The following is a 21,167-nucleotide window of genomic DNA, read 5'->3' as shown; positions in this document are numbered from 1 at the left end:
TGTTTCAATGGACATGGCGACAGGCAAAAGGTGAATGGAGAGCCATCAGAAGACGGTGTGCCACCAAGCCACTTTCCCTGTGAATGCATTGTGTTTCTATGAAAGCAGTGGGCCATTAAAATCATTTACAATCCCACTTTACTCACGGGAAGTGCCCAGCACAGCAAGATCCAGATATACTAGGACACAAAACATGCATTCACAAAGTCAAGAGGACAGAAATAACACTATCTTCTCAGATTATGATGCATTGAAAGAAGTTAATCACAAACAGAAATAAAGAAACCTGGAAACTAACCAATGGCTTAAAGAGGAAACTAAAAGATTCCTGGAAGGGGCTATCTAATAGCACATTGGGTTGAGCACTTGCCTTGCATGTGACTGACCAGGGTTCAATCCCCAACATATTACATGGTACCTGAGTCCACTAAGAGTGATTCCTGAGCACAGAGCTAGGATTAAACCTTGAGTAACACCAGGTGTGGCCTAACCTCCCCCAAAAAAGATTCCTGGAAAAATTAGAATAAAGATATAAGTTATCCGGACTTGTGAAGAGAATTCCTGGTTGCCTGGGTCTGGGGTTAGGCATGGAGCTAGGAGTAAGGAACAACAAAAAGAGGAAAGGCTGCTAATGAATGTGAAGTCTCTTTGGGAGATAATAAAAATGATCTTAAAAGTTATATCTAAGGGGCCGGGCGGTGGCGCTAAAGGTAAGGTGCCTGCCTTGCCAGCGCTAGCCTTGGACGGACCGCGGTTCGATCCCCCGGTGTCCCATATGGTCCCCCAAGCCAGGAGCAACTTCTGAGCACATAGCCAGGAGTAACCCCTGAGCGTTACCGGGTGTGACCCAAAAACCAAAAAAAAAAAAAAAAAAAAAAAAGTTATATCTAGGGCCCGGAGAGATAGCACAGTGACGTTTGCCTTGCAAGCAGCCGATCCAGGACCAAAGGTGGTTGGTTCGAATCCCGGTGTCCCACATGGTCCCCCGTGCCTGCCAGGAGCTATTTCTGAGCAGACAACCAGGAGTAACCCCTGAGCAATGCTGGGTGTGGCCCAAAAAAAAAGTTATATCTAAATGCCTATGAATATACTGGATAGGAAAATTGAATGCTATGTAAATTTAGTCTCAATAAAACTTTAAAAAAAATATGGCTGCATGGATAGTACAGAGGTAAGGTACTTGTCTTACATACAGTTTACCCAGTTGATCAAATCTTTGGTACTATGTATGGTCCCTTGAACATTGTCAGGAATGACTCCTAAGCATGAACCAGGAGTAAGATCTGAGTACTACAATATGTAGTACAATCCAATAATAATAATGATGATGATAACAAAAACAATAAATGAGAGCTCTGAGGATAAACCATCTAGCTTCCCTTCAGTTCAGCTACCTAGTAGGGGTGAAACCTAGAGTAAATTATGTTCTGTCCTGCTGAATTTTACTATGCTTTCCCCATTTATAAAAGGATGACAAGATCACAAAATTACTGGATGGTTTTGAAGATCCCGTGAGCTAACCCACTGCAAGGGTTCAGCATGTACCCTGTGCTCTGAAGGGTTAAAAAATTGCCAAGGCTGGCAGGAGGAGCAACAATTGTAAAAACCCAGCCAGATTCAAGAGAGCAGGGAGTCAGACAGCTAAGACATCTGGGGCCCAAGGAATGCACCCTGGATGCCAAGGTGTGCCCCTAGAGTATGCCCTTTACAGAGGGTGGACCCTGGATAGTAAGAACACCAGATCCCATGTTCCTGCCCTCAACCCTATTATGATTTCTCCTATTGTAGATGTTCTCTAGGTAAGTCTTGCAAAGTCCTTCTAGCGACTCTTGTGATGGATTGGGATTAAGAACACCTAGACTGCAGCTCAGGGAAGCAATTGAACCAAGGTTATGTAGATTGGGCCTCTGGAGGTCCCAGCAACATCTCAGTACATGGTAAGTAGGCTCAGTTGTACGGCTGATGGTATGAGCAGGAGATTTTCAGGTCATGAGGAAGGGGTCAGAGTACTAAGCAGACCCAGAATCCTAACAACATTGAAGGAAAGCCTCAAGTGCCTCTGTAAATTTCCTTGATCACAAAATCAAGGCAAAGCAGAGTAACACACAAGTTCACACTGGCCTGGATTCTCAGGAGATCTCTCCCCAAACAATCCCATTGGTCAATGAGCCATTATACGACTGCATATCTAACTAATTTGTGAGTGGGCCACACATGACTCAGAAATAAATTCAGCACAATCAATGTCCATGCATTCTGGATGAAGGTGAAAGAGGGACTTCAAAAGCAGAGTCATTTGTTCTAAAGGGCTTTACTTCTAATTTCTTTTGTTGTTGTTGTTTTTGTTTTGTTTTGTTTTTTGGACCACATGGTGACACTCAGGGGTTACTCTGGGTATGTGCTCAGAAATTGCTCCCGGCTTGGGGGACCATATGGGACTCTAGGGGATCGAACCATGATCTGTCCTAGGCTAGTGTCGGTAAAGCAGACACTTTACCACTTCACGCCACTGCTCTGGCTCCAAAAGGGCTTTACTTCTGAATTGAACAGGACTTCTGAATCTTTCCAGAAGGAAAATGAAATAAGGAAAGGAATTGACCCTGATTCTAGAATCTAGTCACCCTTGTTTTCAGGGTTGTCTTCTGCCAACAGCTCCCATAGGGAGTAAGATGGAACTTACCTCGAAGTCAGTTCCTGACAGAGTGTTCACCTTAAAAGCCTCAGTCAGGGGGCTGGAGTTGATTATCAGGGGAAACCTTGGCAAGACAGGTGCCAGGGATGCAGACAGATTCACAGCAAACTTGTGTATTGAAGTCTTTGGAGGCGAGTTCTCTGCGATGCTGGTGGTGGCAGGTAAGTGGAGGAAGTGCAGGGCTTCTCCCTCTGTGGAGATCAAGAGGATACAAAAATAGCATTAATACAAAGCTGGAGACTATCTCCAGGCAATGCTGGGACCTGGTCACTCCTTCAGGAAGAAACACTCCTGCTAAAGCTAGAAATGAGATGTGATCTTTTTCTGGCTTCCAAAGAAACCCTTGCCCAGATGCTGGACAGAAAACTGTTGTGTCCTGTTCTCTCTCCTCATTCTCTGTTCTCCCAGTCTCTGTCAAATGCCAGAAGAAGATAAACAGGACACCACTAGCAAACATCCTGACTAGAAGTCTCTCTTGTGTCATAATCCATACTTGAGTTTAGGTCCTACTCTGTGACTGTCTTTGTCAGCTAAACATTTAGTTAGTGTGTGGGATAGAGAGTGACCAAGGCATGTCTTCCCACATGTAACAGTCAGCCCTATCAGCAACTGACCATTGATATTCTAAATGCTGTAGGTGTCTTTAAAAGGGTTAGTCAATACATGATCTTAGGGAGATTAGCTTCCATTCCTAGAGAAGGAAACAAGACTAAGGAAAGGCCAATGAACAATATTACAGGCAGAAACTTCTATAATTTTAGGATTAAAAAAAAAGAAGGCCTCTTCCCAGAAGGCCATAGGTATTCTTAAATCTCCTTAACGCAGGGCTTCCTGATTTCCTGCATAAAGCTGCAGATGAAAACTTCAGCAAACTTAATCCTATCAAGGCTCCCAGCAAGATAGGCTATCCTCATTCACAAAGATGGTGGTAGACTCCTGCCATGAGCTTATAAAGAGTCTTTGCCTTCCTCCATAATTGTCTTTCAGATTTCCTGTGTGAGGCTGCAGAGGAAGACCCCAGCGAACTTAATCTCATCAAGGCTCACCAGCACGGTAGGCCGTCCCCGTCCACCAGGGTGGTGCCAGAGGAGTGCAGCTGGTCCGCTTCACAGCTGCACACATCTTCTAGCCAATGAACTCTACCATTATGGGTAGAAAAAACACACTACAAGCCAGACAATGGTGAAACAACGCAGGCCAACTCCATGCATAGAGAATGAAGATAGCAACTCTGATACTTGAGAAGAGCCAATCACATAGTTAGCCTATCAGATAAGGAGTTTAAAGAAGATATATGGAGGATCCTCATAGAAATCAAAGAAAGTATCGATAGAGCTAAAGAGGCCACAAAGATAGAAATCAGAAAACTCCAAACTGACATAACACGTCTGAAAAATTTAGTAGATAAAATGAAAACTTCAATGGAAAGCATCTCCCACAGAGTAACAGCATCTGAGGACAGAATCAGTGAGCTGGAAGATGAGATGCATAACAACTCCATACAACAGAAGAGATTGGAAAAGAGCCTAAAGCAAATGATCAGACAATGAAAAAAACACTCTAAGAATGTGAACAGATGAAAACAGATCAGCTCAACAGAAACAACATAAGAATCATTGGAATCCCTAGACAGAGGAAGAAAATCACCAGGAAGAATCAACAATCAAGGACATCATTGCAGAGAAATTCCCAGAGTTTAATACATGCAATCAAAATCTGAATGCCCATAGAGTACCAGCTAGAAGAGACCCAAAGAAAAGCACCCAAAGACACATCCTAGTCACAATGATGAATTCCACAGAAAAGTATAGACTACTGAAAGCAGCAAGGTCAAAAATGGGAAATTACATACAAAGGAGCATTCTTAAGATTTACAGCAGACCTGTCACAAGAAACCCTCACAGACAGAAGGCAGTGGTGAGATATAATGACAAAACTCGATGACATGAATGCTTTGTCTAGAATACTGCATCCAGCCAGTCTCACTTTCAGGTTAAATGAAGTATACATAGCTTCACAAAAAAAAAAAAAAAAAAAAAAAAAAAAAACAGCTCAGAAAATTAACAGACTCAAAACCATCCTTAAAAGATAAACTGAAAAAAAAAAGATAAACTGAAAGGTCTACTTTAAGGCAAGACCAACCAAGAGACACACAAAACTACTATATAAAGATGACACTAAATCCCATGACAATCACCTCTCTCAACATCAATGGACTAAATGCATCAGTTAAGAGACACAGAGTGGAAAAATGTATAAAAAAGCTGAATCCAACTTCTGCTGCCTACAAGAAGCACATCTGAATAGTCAGAACAAATATAGGCTCAAAATCAAAGGTTGGAGAAATTCACCCAAGCAAGCAACTCCCTTAAAAAACCTGAAGTGGCCATATTGGTATTGGATGACATAAACTTTAGACTCAGAAAGCTTAAGGGACAAAGATGGACATTTTATACTAATCAAGAAATATGTACAACAGGAAGAAATCACACTCCTAATTTATATACACACCCAGTGAGGGACCAGCAAAATATTTAATACAATTATTGACAAATCTGAAAGAAGACGTCAATAGGAACACAATAATTGTGGGAGACCTCAATACTACCCAGTCACTCCGTGATAGGTCAACCAGGCTGAAACCCAACAAGAATATACTAGCTCTGAAAAAGAAAATGGAAGGAAGTGAACTAGTAAATACATATAGAGCACTCCACTCCCAGAAAACTGGATATACATTCTTCTCCAATTCACATGGGCCATTCTCTAAAATAGACCATATGCTGCCCCCTAAAACATATCTCCATAAAATTAAGAGGATAGAAATTGTAAAGACAGCCTTCTCAGATCACAGTGCACTGAAATTAGAGGTGAACTACAAAGGACACAAAAGAAAAACTTCCACACTTGTAAATTAAACAACTCACTACTGAACAACCAGTGGGTCAGGAATGGAATCAAGAAAGGAAATCAAGCCTTCCTGGTAACAAATTCCAATGGAGACTCAAATTATCAGAATTTATGGGACACAGCAAAAGAGGTATTAAGAGGAAAAATTATAGCTTTGCAAGCACATATCAGAAAGGAATAAGGAGCCTACATTAGTAGCTTAATGATACAGCTTATAAAGTTAGACAATGATCAACAAAATGAAACAAAAATCGGTAGGCAGAAGGAAATAACAAAGCTTAGAGCAGAAATCAATGAAGTGGAAATCCAGAAAACAATCCCAAGGATCAACAAAAGCAAAAGTAAGTTGGTTTCTTGAAAAAATAAACAAGATTGATAAACCACTAGCAAAACTCACAAAGAAAAGGAGAGAGAAAAACTTAATAAACTGGATTAGAAATGAACAAGAGAATATCACTACAGATACAGAGATTCAAAGGTTAATCAGAGACAATATGAGAAACTCTATGCCATGAAACATGAGAACCTGAAAGAAATGGGTAAATTCTTGGGCTCTTATAATCTTCCACAGATAAATCAGGATGATCTAGCATATCTAAACAGACCCATCACTACCAGGAAATTAAAATGGTAATCAAAAGTCTTCCCAAAAACAAAAGCCCAGGCCCAGATGTATTCACTAATGAATTCTTTCAAACCTTTCCAGAGGAACTACTATCAGTTGTTTTCAGGCTCTTTCATTTAATTGAAGAAACAGGAACACTCCCAAATAGTTTCTATAAAGCTAACATTACCCTGATACCAAAATCAGACAGAGATACTACAAAAACAAAACAATAAAAAACAAATTAAAAAACCCTACAGATCAATATCCCAGATGAACACAGGTGCAAAGTTCCTCAACAAAATCCTGGCAAATAAAATCCAACACTTCATCAAATAGGTTTCATCCCAGGAATGTAAGGATGATTTAACATACATAACTCAATCAACATAATATACCATATCAACAAAAAGAAAAATAAAAGCCATATAATCATATCAATAGATTCAGAGAGAGCATTCGATAAGGTTCAGCACCCATTCTTTTGTTTGTTTGTTTGTTTGTTTTTGGGCCACACCCATTTGACGCTCAGGGGTTACTCCTGGCTATGCACTCAGAAATCGCCCCTGGCTTGGGGGGACCATATGGGACGCCGGGGGATTGAACCGTGGTCCAGTCAGTCCTACGCTAGCGCTTGCAAGGCAGACACCTTACCTCTAGCGCCACCTTCCCGGCCTCATCAGCACCCATTCTTGATAAAAAAAAAAAAAAAAAACTTTCATCAAGATGGAAATGGAAGAAACTTTTCTCAATATAGCCAAGGCCATCTACCGCAAGTCAATGCTACCGCAAGTCAATGGCAAATATTATTCTCAATGTAGATAAACTAAAAGCCTTTCCTCTAAAATCTGGTACAAGATAAGGCTGCCCTCTCACACCACTCCTATTCAAAATAGTGCTGGAAGTTCTTGCCATAGTGATTAGGCAAGAAAAAGATATCAAGGGCATCCAGATAGGAAAGGAAGAAGTCAAGCTCTCACTGTTTGCAGATGACATGATATTATATTTAGAAAACCCTAAAGACTCTACCTAAAGCTAGCTAACCTAAAGCTTCTAAAAACAATAGATTCATATAGCAAAGTGGCAGGCTACAAAATTGACACACAAAAATCAATAGCCTTCTTATACACCAATAATGATGGAGAAGAAATGGATATTTAAAAAACAATCCCATTCAGACTAGTATCACACAAGCTCAACTACCTTGGAGTCAACTTAAATAAAAAGGTGAAAGACCTATATAAAGAAAACTACAAAACCCTGCTTCAAAAAATAAAAGAGAACACACAAAAATGGAGACACATACCCTGCTTATGAATTGGGAGGATTAACATCATAAAAATGGCAATGCTCACCAAGGCATTATACAGATTTAATGCAATCTATATAAGGATATACCCATGACATTCTTCAAAAAAGTGGATCAAACACTCCTGAAATTCCTTTGGAACAATAAACACCCATGAATAGCTAGAGCAACCCTTGGAAAAAGAAATATGGGAGACATCACTTTCTCCAATTTTAAACTGTTTTACAAAGCAATAGTCATTAAAACAGCATGGTATTGGAATAAAGACAGATCCTTAGATTAGTGTAATAGACTTGATTATTTAGAGGATCTTCCCAGACATACAATTAACTAATCTATGGTAAAGGAGCAAGAAATGCAAAATGGAGCAAGGAAAGCCTCCTCAACAAGTGGTATTGGGACAAATGGTTCAGCTACTTGCAAGAAAGTGAACTCAGACCTCCATCTAACACCATGCACAAGGTCAAATTCAAATGGATTAAAGACCTTGATTCATGCCTGAAACTATAAGGTATATAGAACAACACATAGGTAAAACACTCCATGACATTGAGACTAAAGGCATATTCAAGGAGTACATGGCACTCTCCAAACAAGTAAAAGCAGAGATAAACAGATGGGATCATATTAAGCTGAGAGACTTTTGCACTTCAAAGGAAATAGTGCCTAGGATACAAAAGCCACCCACAAAATGTAAGAAACTATTCATTCAATACCCATTAGACAAGGGGCTAATATTGAAGATATACAAGGTACTGACAGAACTAACCCCATCAAAAAATGGGGAGAAGAAATAAACAATTTCTCAAAGAAGAAATTCAAATAGCCAAAAGGCACATGAAAAAAATGCTTTACATCACTAATCATCAGGGACAATGCAAATCAAAACAATGAGGTATCATCTCATGCCACAGAGACTGGCACACATCACAAAGAACAAGAACAGTAAGTGCTGGCAGGGATGTGGGGAGAAAGGAACTATTATTCACTGCTGGTAGGAATGCTATCTACTCCAGCCTTTATGAAAAAAACAATATGGGGATTCCTCAAAAAACTAGAGATGAGAGCTGGAAGGACTGGCTCTTGATGTGAAACTCACCACAAAGTGATAGGAATGATGCACTGGTGAAGTGGGGTGTTCCTTTTGTGACTGAAACCCAACTACAATCACGTATGTAATCATGGTGCTTAAATAAAAGAAAAAATTAAAAAGAAATAAAGCATTACAATAAACAAAAAAAAAAGTCTCGTTGACACTCATAAGACTTTGCCAGTTCAAAAGAGATGTACAAGTCATGTTATTTTATCTTTTTGTAAAGATGGGACTGTATAGGGACTGACAATGTACCCTCCCCACAAAGTAGTGTCTAGCCAGAACCCCAGAATAGGAGCCTTTTTTTGGATTGCAGATGTGATATCTTCAGTTAAGTGGAGGTCTACATAACTAGGTTGAGCACTATGTCCCATGAATAGATACAGATGCATGCCGAGAACAAAAACCCTCTTATGACAGGCAGAAACTGGAGGCAGGAAGTGGCAAGGAAGCAACAAGCAACCAGGATTGAGGAGGTAAAACTGAAATAGATCCTCCACCAGAGCTTCTAGAAGGGTACAACCTTGCCTATGCCTCAATTTCAGATCTCTGGTCTCCTCAATTGTATGAGAAACAAATGTGTTGCTTTAAGCCCTTGACACTTCAGTTAAACATCCCTAGAAATGACTCCAATGACTACAATTACCATTTATCCAATGTTCTACACAAGAGCATATTATGAGATCTTTTCTCTTGTTTCTACCATCTCTCAGAATAATATGAAGGTCATCACTGTACAGATGAGGAAGCTGAACTAAAAGGCACTCAGTGAATCATAAAAAAGGACCTGAATCTACACTGAGTCCAGCCTTCCCACTGGGTGCCCAGGAGCCACAAGATGGGTAGAAGATTTCCCCCAGATGGGTAGAAGATAAGTGGGGTGGAGACTAGTAGAAAGATCCTGAAAGCTATAACATTTCTAGAAACAAACAAGTAATGGAGAAATTTTGGCTTTTATGGGTGATTATTCCTTATTTTGCCTTTGGGGAAGGAGGGGATGCTGAAAAGCAAAGGGAAATATAGAGAAAATTGAAATATAAGCACATTCATTGAGACAAGCTTTCAATACATCTAAAACTGTCTTACTTAGAGACTAAAATGCATTATGCAAAAGTTATTTTTGCTCATGGAATTATCCACGTTTTATGGACAAGGACTGTGCAAGGACTTGGAAATAATCAAAACAGCTGAGGTTTTAGGGTGATATGAATAGGAATGGGTTTTTTAAATCTCTCAAAACTGACTATAATATTACAGCCTTCTTGTGATAAAAGCCAGAAGCAAAATGGTATGGATGGAATATGTCAGGGGAGAAAAAAAATCCCCAAATAGTTGATCAAAATGAGCCAAATGTTCTACTGCTTTTGAGAGGAGGAAGGGAAGTTCTCAGACCTTGTTCCCTTCTGCCATCTTTCAGGTTTTTTGTTTGTTTTGGGGTCACACCCAGTGGTACTCAGGGGATACTCCTGACTCTGCACTCAGAAATTAATCCTGGTAGCTTGGGGGACCATATGGGATGCCAGGAATCGAACTGGGATCTGTTCGGTTTGGCCGCATGCAAAGCAAAAGCCCTACTGCTGTGCAATGGCTCTGGTTCACCTCTTGCCCTCTTGTTCCCACAATTGGAGAGGCCTTGTTCACACCAAGATCCAGTTTTCTGATGTAACTCCATCCCGGTTTACAGGTAACTACCTGCAAGTCCCTCCCATTTATGGGAGGAGTCTTTGGCGGATATGACCTGTAACTTTACCTGCAAGACCATGCCCATTTCCTGGGAGGGGTCTTGGAAAGGCTAGATAAGGGCTTTGACCCAGGGGATTAAGTCCTTCTGGTCTTTGCCAGCATGGAGGTCAGAGGGAAGATGGCTGAAAAGAGTTAAGACGCAGGGCTAGCTAAGAATGGCATGCGTAAATGGTTAGTAGCCACATCTGTTGGCCAGGGCAATAAAGATGTTATCTCTCATGAAGCCTGCCTGTGAGTGAGTTCAATACCGGTCGCTTTCCTGAACCCAGACCTGCCAGTGAATGGGGGATAGAGCCACGTGGCCTGGGATGGCAGAGAAAGGCCTCCATCTCCATTCACCATCCAAGTCCATCCTAAGGGCTTAATGCAACACTCTCACTGTCCTGCAGGACATACACATTTAGAAATCTTAAGAAACTGTTACACCTCCCTCTTGTCCACTGACCTGCACCCCTCCAGCCAAGGAAGGAAAGAAATCTTTAGTGCTGGTGATATAAAGCTAGAACCACTAGGCCTGCCTGTCTTAGACATATATGAGAAGGTAGTGCCACCCAGATGTTGAGACTAGAGCAAGTCAGCATTTGCATTTTCTAAGCACCTGATCACCACAGGTGCTGGATTCTACTGCAGGATTCAAACTAGTGATATGGCACTACCATATCGCTATAATGATATGATACAGGGTGGCCAAGTCACACAGTGTGGGTCCCTTGGTCTCTGCTCTGCATCTGTCTCATAGGTCACAGAGCACTCACTGGATGCTCCTGGTCATTCTCTAGGTATCTCTCAGATAACTTTGCTACAGTGATCTCTGACCCAATGACAGTGCAGTAAGATGAAACTGGGGGCAAGACTGAAGTGTTCTGAACTCCATGTGTCTACCCAGGGAGGGATGCGGCACTCCTCTCCCTCACCCTGCACAAGTTGCTTGTTGGGGATACCACCCTTGTTGAGACTACTTTGGAGCACTGGAGAGGTTAGAAAGTCATGCAACCCAAATATCCCCACCTGATAGCTCCTCAATTACTCTGCTAGAGTGTATCCATCAATCATGCTCATTTTCACCTTGATATTTTGGGTTTGGGGTTGGTTTGGTTTCTGTGCCACACCTGGCAGTGCTCAGAGTTTACTACATGCTATACATTTAGGGCAATTCTAGGGGGACCATATTACATGCTGAGTATCAAACCTGGATGGCTACATGTAAGGCAAGCACCCTATCTTCTGTACTATTCCTCTGGCCCATGATAAGTACTAAAGTTGAAGATTCTTCTAATAAAGGCCACCCTCAGTGGTGCTACAGGGCCACACCAGACATGTTCAAGGGGCCCCACATAGGGGATCATACTTAGGGCTTCCTGTATGCTAAGCATGTGCTCAACCACTTGAAAGGACTTCCTAGACCCATGTCAGATGATGTGTTCCCTGAAAGTACTAGCCTTCTAGGTCAAGGCTCTGCCTGGCTCCACAGCTGCATTCTGCTATTTATAGAGCTTTTCCTCCTTTTTGAAAAGTGCTATTTAAAATGGCCATGGAAGGAACATTTCAGAAAGACTATATCTAGTGCCCCTCAAGCAATGATGGTGGGAACTGCCAGATCTATGAATGTCTAAAACCTAACTGTATCTTCAGACACAGTCCTTCTGCTGACTTTCTTGCTGGTGAATTTTGTCTGGTGTCTTTTTTTCCCAGAGCAGATCCATATCCCAGACTCACACCACAGCCTTGCTGTGAATGCTCTAGGACACAGAGAAGAAAGAGCGAAGGAAGAAAGGGAGAGAGGGAGGGACAGTAGGTGGGAGGGAGGGAGGAAGGAAGGAAGGAAGGAAGGAAGGAAGGAAGGAAGGAAGGAAGGAAGGAAGGAAGGAAGGAAGGAAGGAAGGAAGGGAGAGATGGAGGGAGAGATGGATGGATGGAGGGAGGGAGGGAAGGAGGGAGGGAGGGAGGGAGGGAGAGAGGGAGAGAAGTTGCTGCTCAAGGAGCTCCTTGACTTAGCTCCACAACCAGTTCTTCCAGCTCCTTTGCTGGCAAGGAGTAGCAGTAGAAGTAGTAGTAATGACAGTAAGAATAATTATGATGATGATTAGTGGCTAGGGTACATGCCCTAAATACAGATCAATGAATAAAACATACATTTCACAAAATGCTGAATCAGTCTATGGAAACTTCTGAGGTATGTGTTCCAAAGCACTGAACCAGTAAACGATAGATTGACAGCTTGGAGTCAGGGGCTGGCTGTTCCTCGGAGGTCAGGGCTGCCTTCTCAGTACATGGTATCGAAACTTTCTTTGGTGGTCTGAGTGTTGGAGATCAAGAGGGAGGCTTTAATAGAATTTGACTTACACATGCATCTTAATTAAGAATCAAATTAGAATTGCTTGAAGCATATGCTTTGAAAGAAGAAAAAACATGCCCAAGATTTATTATCAGTCACTGAGCTTACTGAAACAGCCTGCCATGGCTGCACTGAATAGATGATGTGCTTACTTGCTTCCAAGGAAGAAGAGTCTTCACCTTGCCAGAAACAACCAGCCAGGTCACAGCAGCCTCCAACAGGAGGAAGGAAACTGGCTACCCTGGCCTCTGGCCCACAGACAATGGGGTTCAGAAAGCATGGGGTGATCCTATCTTCTTGCTTCAAGGATACAACTGCCCAAATGTATGGCTCTGCTTTCAAGGCAGTCTCCTAAGCCTGTCACTCAAAAGATACCTATTCATTCTCTCTTGTAATGGATCAAAGTGACAGTGACAGAAATAGAGGAATTCTCTGAAAAGAGCAAAGAGTTTGGAATCAAATTAGAGCCTTGCAGGCTGATGGAGTAGGGTCTTCCTTCCTATCTCTTGGCTCTCAATTACCTTTGCCTTTGAGCGGAAATGCTACATACAAAACTCAAGGTGGCCATTATACTGGGTACAAGGACTAAAGAAGACTCACTGGATCCAAGTGAGAATGCTTACAATGCACAGTTTATCCCTGAAAGAGGAGCCAGCACAGCAACATTGGAGTCAGGATACACAACACAGCCAAGGCAGTGCCTGATGTCTCTAGCTTCATTTCTTTGCCTTTTATAGCAGAGGAGGGTTCAATCACCATACAGGGACCCAGGGATCAAATCAAGAAGGTCAGCCTCATGCAAGGCAAGTACTTTAGTCCCTGTATTATCTTTGCAGTCCTGTTCTTTTATTTTCAAAGGCCATGCCACAATGCATGGTGCATCACAATGCAGGATTCTCAGATCAAGAACAACTAAGACATTACTGCCAGGGGACCCAAAATTTAAAAAATAAAATGAATGGTCATAGAGACACAACTGTGTTAGTAATCAGCCTCAAAGCAAAGTCCTCTGATAATCTTGCAAGGGAGTAGGGACTCACATCAACCTATCATTAATATGCAATGCTCACAGGCTGAAATCAGCCAGCCATTCACAAACTCCCCAGACCCATGGCTACAAGGCAGCACTATTGACCACCAGGCTTCATTCTCTTTTCAGGAGTTAATTTTGCATAGCAACATGATCAAACTTGGTCTAATTCTAGACCAACTGGAGCTCACTCTCATAACACAGGTGCCACAGAATCAACTGCATGGCCTTTGTAAACTTCAAAGTATTCTAGAATGTTGTTCTTCCAGGGTAAGCACTGTTATTTGGTTCTCTGATTTCTACATGCATACATCCCTGAATACATACATCCCACCTTCTTTGGTGGGCTGATCCACATTCAGGCAGAAAGTTTGGAGGTAGTCCCTAGTAGAACAGAGAGGGAAAGATGGTGAGTCTATTGTTAATTCAGTAAATATTCTGGGTCATAAGCAAGACAAAGGTTTGATGGTCTTGGAGTATCTCTCCGGTGCCGGTTGGATGTCAGAGACAGTGAAATGGAGCCTGGGTAACTTCTTCACCAAAAGAGACTAGGAGGAGGAGGAGGAGGAGGAGGAAGAGGAGGAGGAAGAGGAGGAAGAGGAGGAGGAGAAGGAAGAATGAAACATTTGTGCAGTTAGTGCTACAGGTATGGTAAGCAGCAGAAGAAGCCAAGTGATGGGCTCAGTTGGTGGATGGTGGGTTGGGCACAGGGCCTTCACCAAGTCTGTGACCAAAGATAAAGATAAATGGGAAAAAAATTGAGCAAAAAGAGGTTGATTACAGTGGACTCAGAGTTCAGGTAATGCAAATAAGTTAACAGGAATAAGTTGATGATGAAAAAAAAAAGAAGATTCAGGTGATAATTAGGAAGAAGAATATCATGGGAGGTAGTTGTAGAAAAATCTCAGATATAGGTCTGAGAAACATACTAAAATCAGTTACTTGCAATATCTTCTAACTGCAAAGAATTGAAAAAGCAGATGGAGTCCAGGAACCAAGTTAGTAAGCAACAAGTGAGAAGAGAAACACATAGCTTACTATAGGAAAGGAAGGAAGAGAGAGCCATGAAGATGCAGCTTTTTGCTCCTCTGAGGTTGACTCACAACAGGAAATCAACACACTGAAAATCTTTGGAGCCCAGATATGTATTAATTGTCTGACCAAGAGAGGTTCTGGAAATAGATCATATCTCCCAGCCTTTTCAAATGATAAGCAAGAAGGGGGAAGCACTTAGTTTCATAATGAGTACAAAACATTGAGTCTTAGCTCTTTTGGATTTCCCAACATTTACTTAGCAGACAGCCTGGTTCACATAAAAGGAAGTTCCAGAGTGGTTTAAAAGTGGTTTAAGCCCTGGGAAAGACTGAAATTGAAATTAGGTTAAGTATTCAATCCCTTTTTGGTGATGTGGGTCTTAACAAAAATGACATTATTTTGAACATCTTGTCTGTTTAATTTTTAATGGATGTTGGAACAATTGTGAGGAAAGAGGATTTTGATGCATATTACTTTTAGTCATTATGGTGATATCTGCTTTTAGTATCATGAAGACTGGTACTAATGGTACTATTCATTCACCCTAAACTCTCTTCTGCGACTCTGGTGTCTGAAGGCAAGAGTAATAATTGGTGAAGGGTGTGGTGCAGCAGTGCTGTTTGCCTAAAACATCAATATTAATAATATTATAAATCATAGTGTTTCAGTTAAAAATAAAAAACAAGACCCTAGGGCCAAAGACACAGCATAGAGCTTACGATGCTGGCCTAGGTGTCTGCTGCTGTCACCGTGGTTTGAATCCCAGGACCATACATTGTCCCTGAGCAACATCAGGCATGGATCCTGGGCATAAGACCAGCAATGGGGCTAGAGATATTAGAGTGGGAAGGGTGCTTGCCTTGCATTTGCCCAGCACAAGTTTGATCCCTAGCACCCATATCGTTCCCCAAACACTGCCAGGAGTGATCCCCAATCAGGAGTAAGATCTAAATATAGTTTGATGTGGCACAAAAAAACATCAACAGAACAAAACAAAACCAAGAAACAAAAACAATCATATTGGTTGTGTCAAAAGAAAGAAAAAGATTTTTAAATTTGCTAAAAAGAGAGCTAAGAAAGAGAAGAAGACATACAGACAGAGTCAGAGACAAAGGCTCTTCCCAAAAACTTAGATTTTGACTTTAGGAAGCAAAAAACATGGCACAGTGCCTGGTCTTTTGCAGAAAGTGAGACTTGGATGTGCTTTTGAAAAAGAAATCTTAGGTATTTCTTGCAAACCTTTTTGATCTGTTCCTTTTACACAGCTGATGATAAAATTCTAAACGAAATTGTTCAGCATGAGACATTGGGTTCTTCCTAACCTTACTCTTCCCCAGTGACAATAAATGTCACCTTTTCACAGAAATGATGAGGTCTTAAAAGCTCACATTTCTGAGAAAATCTCAAATGCTTTTTTACAAATGTGTGCGAGCTGCCCATACCCAGCCTCCACAGTCCCTTCTGCTTCTGCCCAAGATCGAAGAGAGTTCAACATTAGAAAGCCCGGTTACTTATTTATCTTATTAGCACTTCAAGGGAGGGAAAATAAGAGGTTTTAATTACAATGACTCTTTAAAAAAATTATTAGGTTTTAAAACTCATTGTGATATAGAAATAAATACTTTAAATAATAATAAAAAGCTGTTTTCAGCATATTTATAGTTGACATCCAAAGGCAGTTTCAAGCTCAATGAGCTATAAAACAAGAATGGTCACTCTCATTAATTAGCCTAAAAGGTTTGAAGGCAAGGTCCAGTAATTAAATAAGAAAATAAGTAATTAGATAAGAAAAAACATTTATAGATTTCTATAAATGTTTGTTTTTCATATCTGTAAATGCATAAGAATCAACTGAAAACTATTGCAAATAACAATACAAATCATTCATAGATTCATTTGTTATACAAAATCAATTGAAAGATAAAACAAAAGATTTCCTTTACAAAAATGTTTTTCTTAAAAAGAAACAACTAAAAGTCAATGAAATCACAATGTGCAAAATCTATATGAAGAAATATTAATATGCTCTTTGAAAAACATAAAGACTTGAACACCAGGTCAAAGAGATAGTACAGCAGGCACTTATCTTACAAGTGACTGACCAGGGGCCGATCCAGGACCTAAGGTGCAAGCAGCCGATCCAGGACCTAAGGTGTTTGGTTTGAATCCTGGTGTCCCATATGGTCCCCCGTGCCTGCCAGGAGCTATTTCTGAGCAGAGAGCCAGGAATAACCCCTGAGAACCGCCGGGTGTGACCAAAAACAAACAAACAAACAAACAACAAAAAAAAAGTGACTGACCAGGTTCAATCCCTAGAACCCCATATGGTCTCCTGAGCACTGCTAGGAGTGATCCCTAAGTGCAGAGTCAAAAGAAAGCCCTAAGCACAACTGGATATGGAAAAAAGGAAGGAAGGAAGGAAGGAAGGAAGGAAGGAAGGAAGGAAGGAAGGAAGGAAGGAAGGAAGGAAGGAAGGAAGGAAGGAAGGAAGGAAGGAAGGAAGGAAGGAAGGAAGGAAGGAAGGAAGGAAGGAAGGAAGGAAGGAAGGAAGGAAGGAAGGAAGAAGAAAGAAAGAAAGAAAGAAAGAAAGAAAGAAAGAAAGAAAGAAAGAAAGAAAGAAAGAAAGAAAGAAAGAAAGAAAGAAAGAAAGAAAGAAAGAAAGAAAGAAAGAAAGAAAGAAAGAAAGAAAGAAAGAAAGAAAGAAAGAAAGAAAGAACCCTCCCAGAAAACCTCCAAAGAAAACCTTAAACAAGTATCTAAAAGTGTGTTTTTGGATAGAAAGACTCAGCATCATATATCATGATCACTAACGAAAATAAGTGTTAACTATGTACCAGGAATTTCTGCAAGTGTTTTACTATGGTACAGCTCATCAAAGATGCAAATCCCTTTTAGAATTTAACAGCATTAGAATACCACTCATTATGCATATACTACCTATTGAAAAAAATAAGATTTAACTTTAAAAGCTAAGAGGTCAGCGTTATGCCTCAAGTGGCAGATCACATGTCTAACATGGGCAAGCACTGAGTTCAGTCCTTGACATGGACCACTAAGCACTGCTGGGTTTGACCATTATAAAAAAAAAATTTAAATGGGTGCTGGGGAGACAGCTCAGAAAAGTGCATGCCTGCATACATGAGGTCCTGAGTTTGAACTGTCTCTGGGTATTTTATCATCCCATAGAAACTTGCAAACTAAGTGGGCACAACAAGGTAACAAAATGTGTCTCATACCTGATACCATGCCCAGGAGAATTAGGAGAGTGACTGCTGACAGCTTAATGGACTGAACGGTGTGCCTCGATTTACCCTCCATCACCGCACAGGAACTGAAATCTGCCTTCCAAAGCAGAGTCCAGTTCCCATTTATCCTCTTGTCTGCATTTTGTTGCCAGGCAAGAAACCAAACAGGCTTCAGCAGTATCTAAGGGAGACTCTAAACACCAGAATACTATTCTTTGGTTACCTGTTTCTGTGACAGCGAGGGATCCAACAGCTCAGAGGCCACTGTAAAAGGTCACATCTACTCTGTTTCTCAACTAAGTGCTCTAAAGATAAGTCAGAGAGCAGAAAAGGAGGCTGGACATTGAGGTGATGGAAAATGTTGGAGAATGCCCTGGTCATCAAATCAGAGATGACTTTGCATTTTGCTTAAAGCAGGAATGAGGTGATAGAAATTCTGTCACTGTCCTATGTAGATGAGTGAGTCAAAGTTGGACACTACGTGACAGTTTTTCTGAAGAGAGGAGCTGAGAGGGGCCTCAGCGCTCCATCAGCACTGACCATCCATCCCTCAGAGAAGTGTGCAGAGGAAGTTTATTGGATGTTGTGAGGTTTCTGCCCCTGGGGAGAGGTAGGTACATCTCTTAGGGACAGGTGCTGCCCTCAGTGCTTCTCATGAAGTCTTGGCCTCAGGGATATACAATCTGAGGCTACATGTGGGCTCCATGAAGGTCACCACCAGCCAGTTAGGAGGAGCCAGAGAGTCCCCAGCCACGCAAGACACAGACAGCAGTAAGGGCCAGTTAGGTAACCCCATGGGTCCCTTTTCTTCTCCCATCCCTTCAGTTCAGGACAAAAAGGGAGAAGACCCTCAGAGTCAGAAGCCCATACACACTACATTTGAATCCCTTCTGCCACACACCAACAACAGAAGAAAGGTAAAAATTAGATGCAAACTGCAGAGGGAAGCCTCAAAAATGCTTATGGACTGAGAATAACTGCAGGGGACCAGAAAGAGAAAGATTATATCAGACAAGTAAGGGCTCCAATTGAAAATAACAAGGGGAGTGAAAGTAGCCATCAGACCTACTCCTGAACTGAGGCTGCTAAAAAGTTTGCTGACATGCTTGAGGCAAAGGAAAGAATAAAAGAAGGAAGGGAGAAAGGAAGGAAAAAATGGAGGGAGGGAGGGAGGGAGAGAGGGAGGAAAAGAAGGAAGGAGGAAAGAAGGAAGGGAGGAAGGGAGGAAAGAAGGAAGGGAGAGAGGAGGCGGAGGGAAGGAAGAAAGAAAGAAAGGAAAGAAGGAAGGAAGGAGGGAGGAAGGGAGGGCGGGAGGGAGGCGGAAGGAAGGAAGGAAGGAGGGAGGGAGGGAGGGAGGCAGAAGGAAGGAAGGAGGGAGGGATGAAGGAAGGGCAAGAGGAAAGCAGAAGGAAGGAAGAAATGAGGGAGGGAGGGAGGAAGGACGGGAGGGAGGAAGGAAGAAAGGAAGGAAGGAGGGAGGGAGGGAGGGAGGGAGGAAAGAAGGGCGGGAGGGAGGAAGGAAGGAGGGAGGGAGGAAGGAAGGGCGGGAGGGCGGAAGGAAGGAAGGAGGGAGGAAGGAAGGGTGGGAGAGAGGCAGAAGGAAGGAAGGAGGGAGGGAAGGAGGAAGGGCGGGAGGGAGGGAGAGAAGGAGGAAGAAAGGAGGGAGGGAGGCAGAAAGAAGGAAGGAAAGAAGGAAGAAAGGAAGAAAGGAGGGAGGGAGGAAGAAAGGGCAGGAGGGAGGCGGAAGGAAAGAAGGAAGGAAGAAAGAAAGGAAAGGAGGGAGGGAGGAAGGGCAGGAGGAAGGGAGGGCGGGCGGGCGGGAGGGAGGGAGGGCAGAGGGAGGGAGAAAGGATGGAAGGAAGGAGGGAGGGTGAAAGAAAGGAAGAAAAGAAGGAAGGAGGGAGGGAGGAAGGGAGGGTGGGCGGGAGGCAGAAGGAAGGAAGGAAGGAAGGAAGAAAGGAAGGAAGGAAGGAAGGAAAGAAGGAAGGAAGGAAAAAAGGAGGGAGGGAGGAAGGGCGGGAGGGAGGAAGGAAGGAAGGAAGGAAGGAAGGAAGGAAGGAGGGAGAGGGTAAGGAAGGGCGGGAGGGAGGAAGGAAGGAAGAAGGGAGGGAGGGAGGAAGGAAGGAAGGAAGGGTGGAAGGAAGGGAGAGAGGTGGGAGGAAGGAAGGGAGGGAGGCGGAAGGAAGGAGGGAGGGAGGCAGAAGGAAGAAAGGAGGGAGGGAGGAACAAAGGAAGGAAGGAGAGAGGGAGGAAGGAAGGAAGGAAGGAGGGAGTGAGGGAGTAAGGAGGGAAGGGAGGGAGGAAGGATGGGAGGGAGGTAGACGGAAGGAAGGAGGGAGGGAGGAAGAAAGGGCAGGAGGAAGGGAGGAAGGAAGGGCAGGAGGGAGGAAAGAAGGGTGGGAGGGAGGGAGAAAGGAATAAAGGAAGGAGGGAGGGAGGCAGAAGGAAGGAAGAAAGGAGGAAGAAAGGGAGGAAGGAAGGGAGGGAGGGAGGCGAAAGAAAGGAAAGAAGGGAGGAAAGAAGGAAGGAGGGAGGGAGGGAGGAAGAAAGGAAGAAAGGAAAGAAGGAAGGAAGGTTGGAAGGGAGGGAGGAAGGGAGGGAGGAAGGAAGGCAGGAATGGAAGAAGGAAGGAAGGAGGGGAGGAAGGGTGGGAGGGAGGCAGAAGGAAGAAAGGAAGGAAGGAGGGAGGGAGGGAGGAAGAAAGGAAGAAAGGAGGGAGGAAGAAGGGAAGGAAAGAAGGAAGGAGGGAGGAAGGGAGGGAGGTGGAAGGAAGGAAGGAGGGAGGAAGGAAGGAAGGGTGGGAGGGAGGGAGGCAGAAGGAAGGAAGGAGGGAGGTAGGAAGGAAGGGCAGGAGGGAGAGAGGAAGGAAGGACGGAAGGCGGGAGGGCAGGAGGGAGGAAGGAAGGAAGGAAAGAAGGAACGAAGGACAAAAGGAGGGAGGGAGGAAGGGCAGGAGGGAGAAAGGAAGGAGGAAGGGAAGGAGGGAGGTGGAAAGAAGGAAGGAAGGAAGGATGGAAGGAAGGAAGGAAGGAAGGAAGGAGGGAGGGAGGGAGGGAGGGAGGAAGGAAGGGCAGGAGGAAGGAAGGAGGGAGGAAAAAAGGGTGGGAGGGAGGGAGGAAGAAAGAAAGGAGGGCGGGAGGAAGGGTGGGAGAAAGGAGGGAGGAAGGAAGG

General features: G+C 43.0%; 1 protein-coding gene across 1 annotated transcript in view; it reads right to left on the bottom strand.

Moving 5' to 3' along the window:
* Nucleotides 1-3,814, bottom strand: part of CDHR3 (cadherin related family member 3) — a 67,517-nt gene extending 63,703 nt beyond the window's left edge. Inside the window, exons 1-2 of the mRNA XM_049777640.1 lie at nt 3,739-3,814; nt 2,681-2,883 (exon numbers count right to left, since the gene is read on the bottom strand). Of these exons, the coding sequence (XP_049633597.1) occupies nt 2,681-2,883; nt 3,739-3,814 (279 nt within the window). The remainder of the gene's footprint in view (nt 1-2,680; nt 2,884-3,738) is intronic.
* Between the last annotated feature and the right edge of the window lie 17,353 nt (nt 3,815-21,167).

This window comes from Suncus etruscus, chromosome 1 (assembly GCF_024139225.1).
Source record: "Suncus etruscus isolate mSunEtr1 chromosome 1, mSunEtr1.pri.cur, whole genome shotgun sequence".
Lineage (NCBI taxonomy): Eukaryota > Metazoa > Chordata > Mammalia > Eulipotyphla > Soricidae > Suncus > Suncus etruscus.
This window is presented reverse-complemented; position numbering and strand designations above follow the sequence as displayed.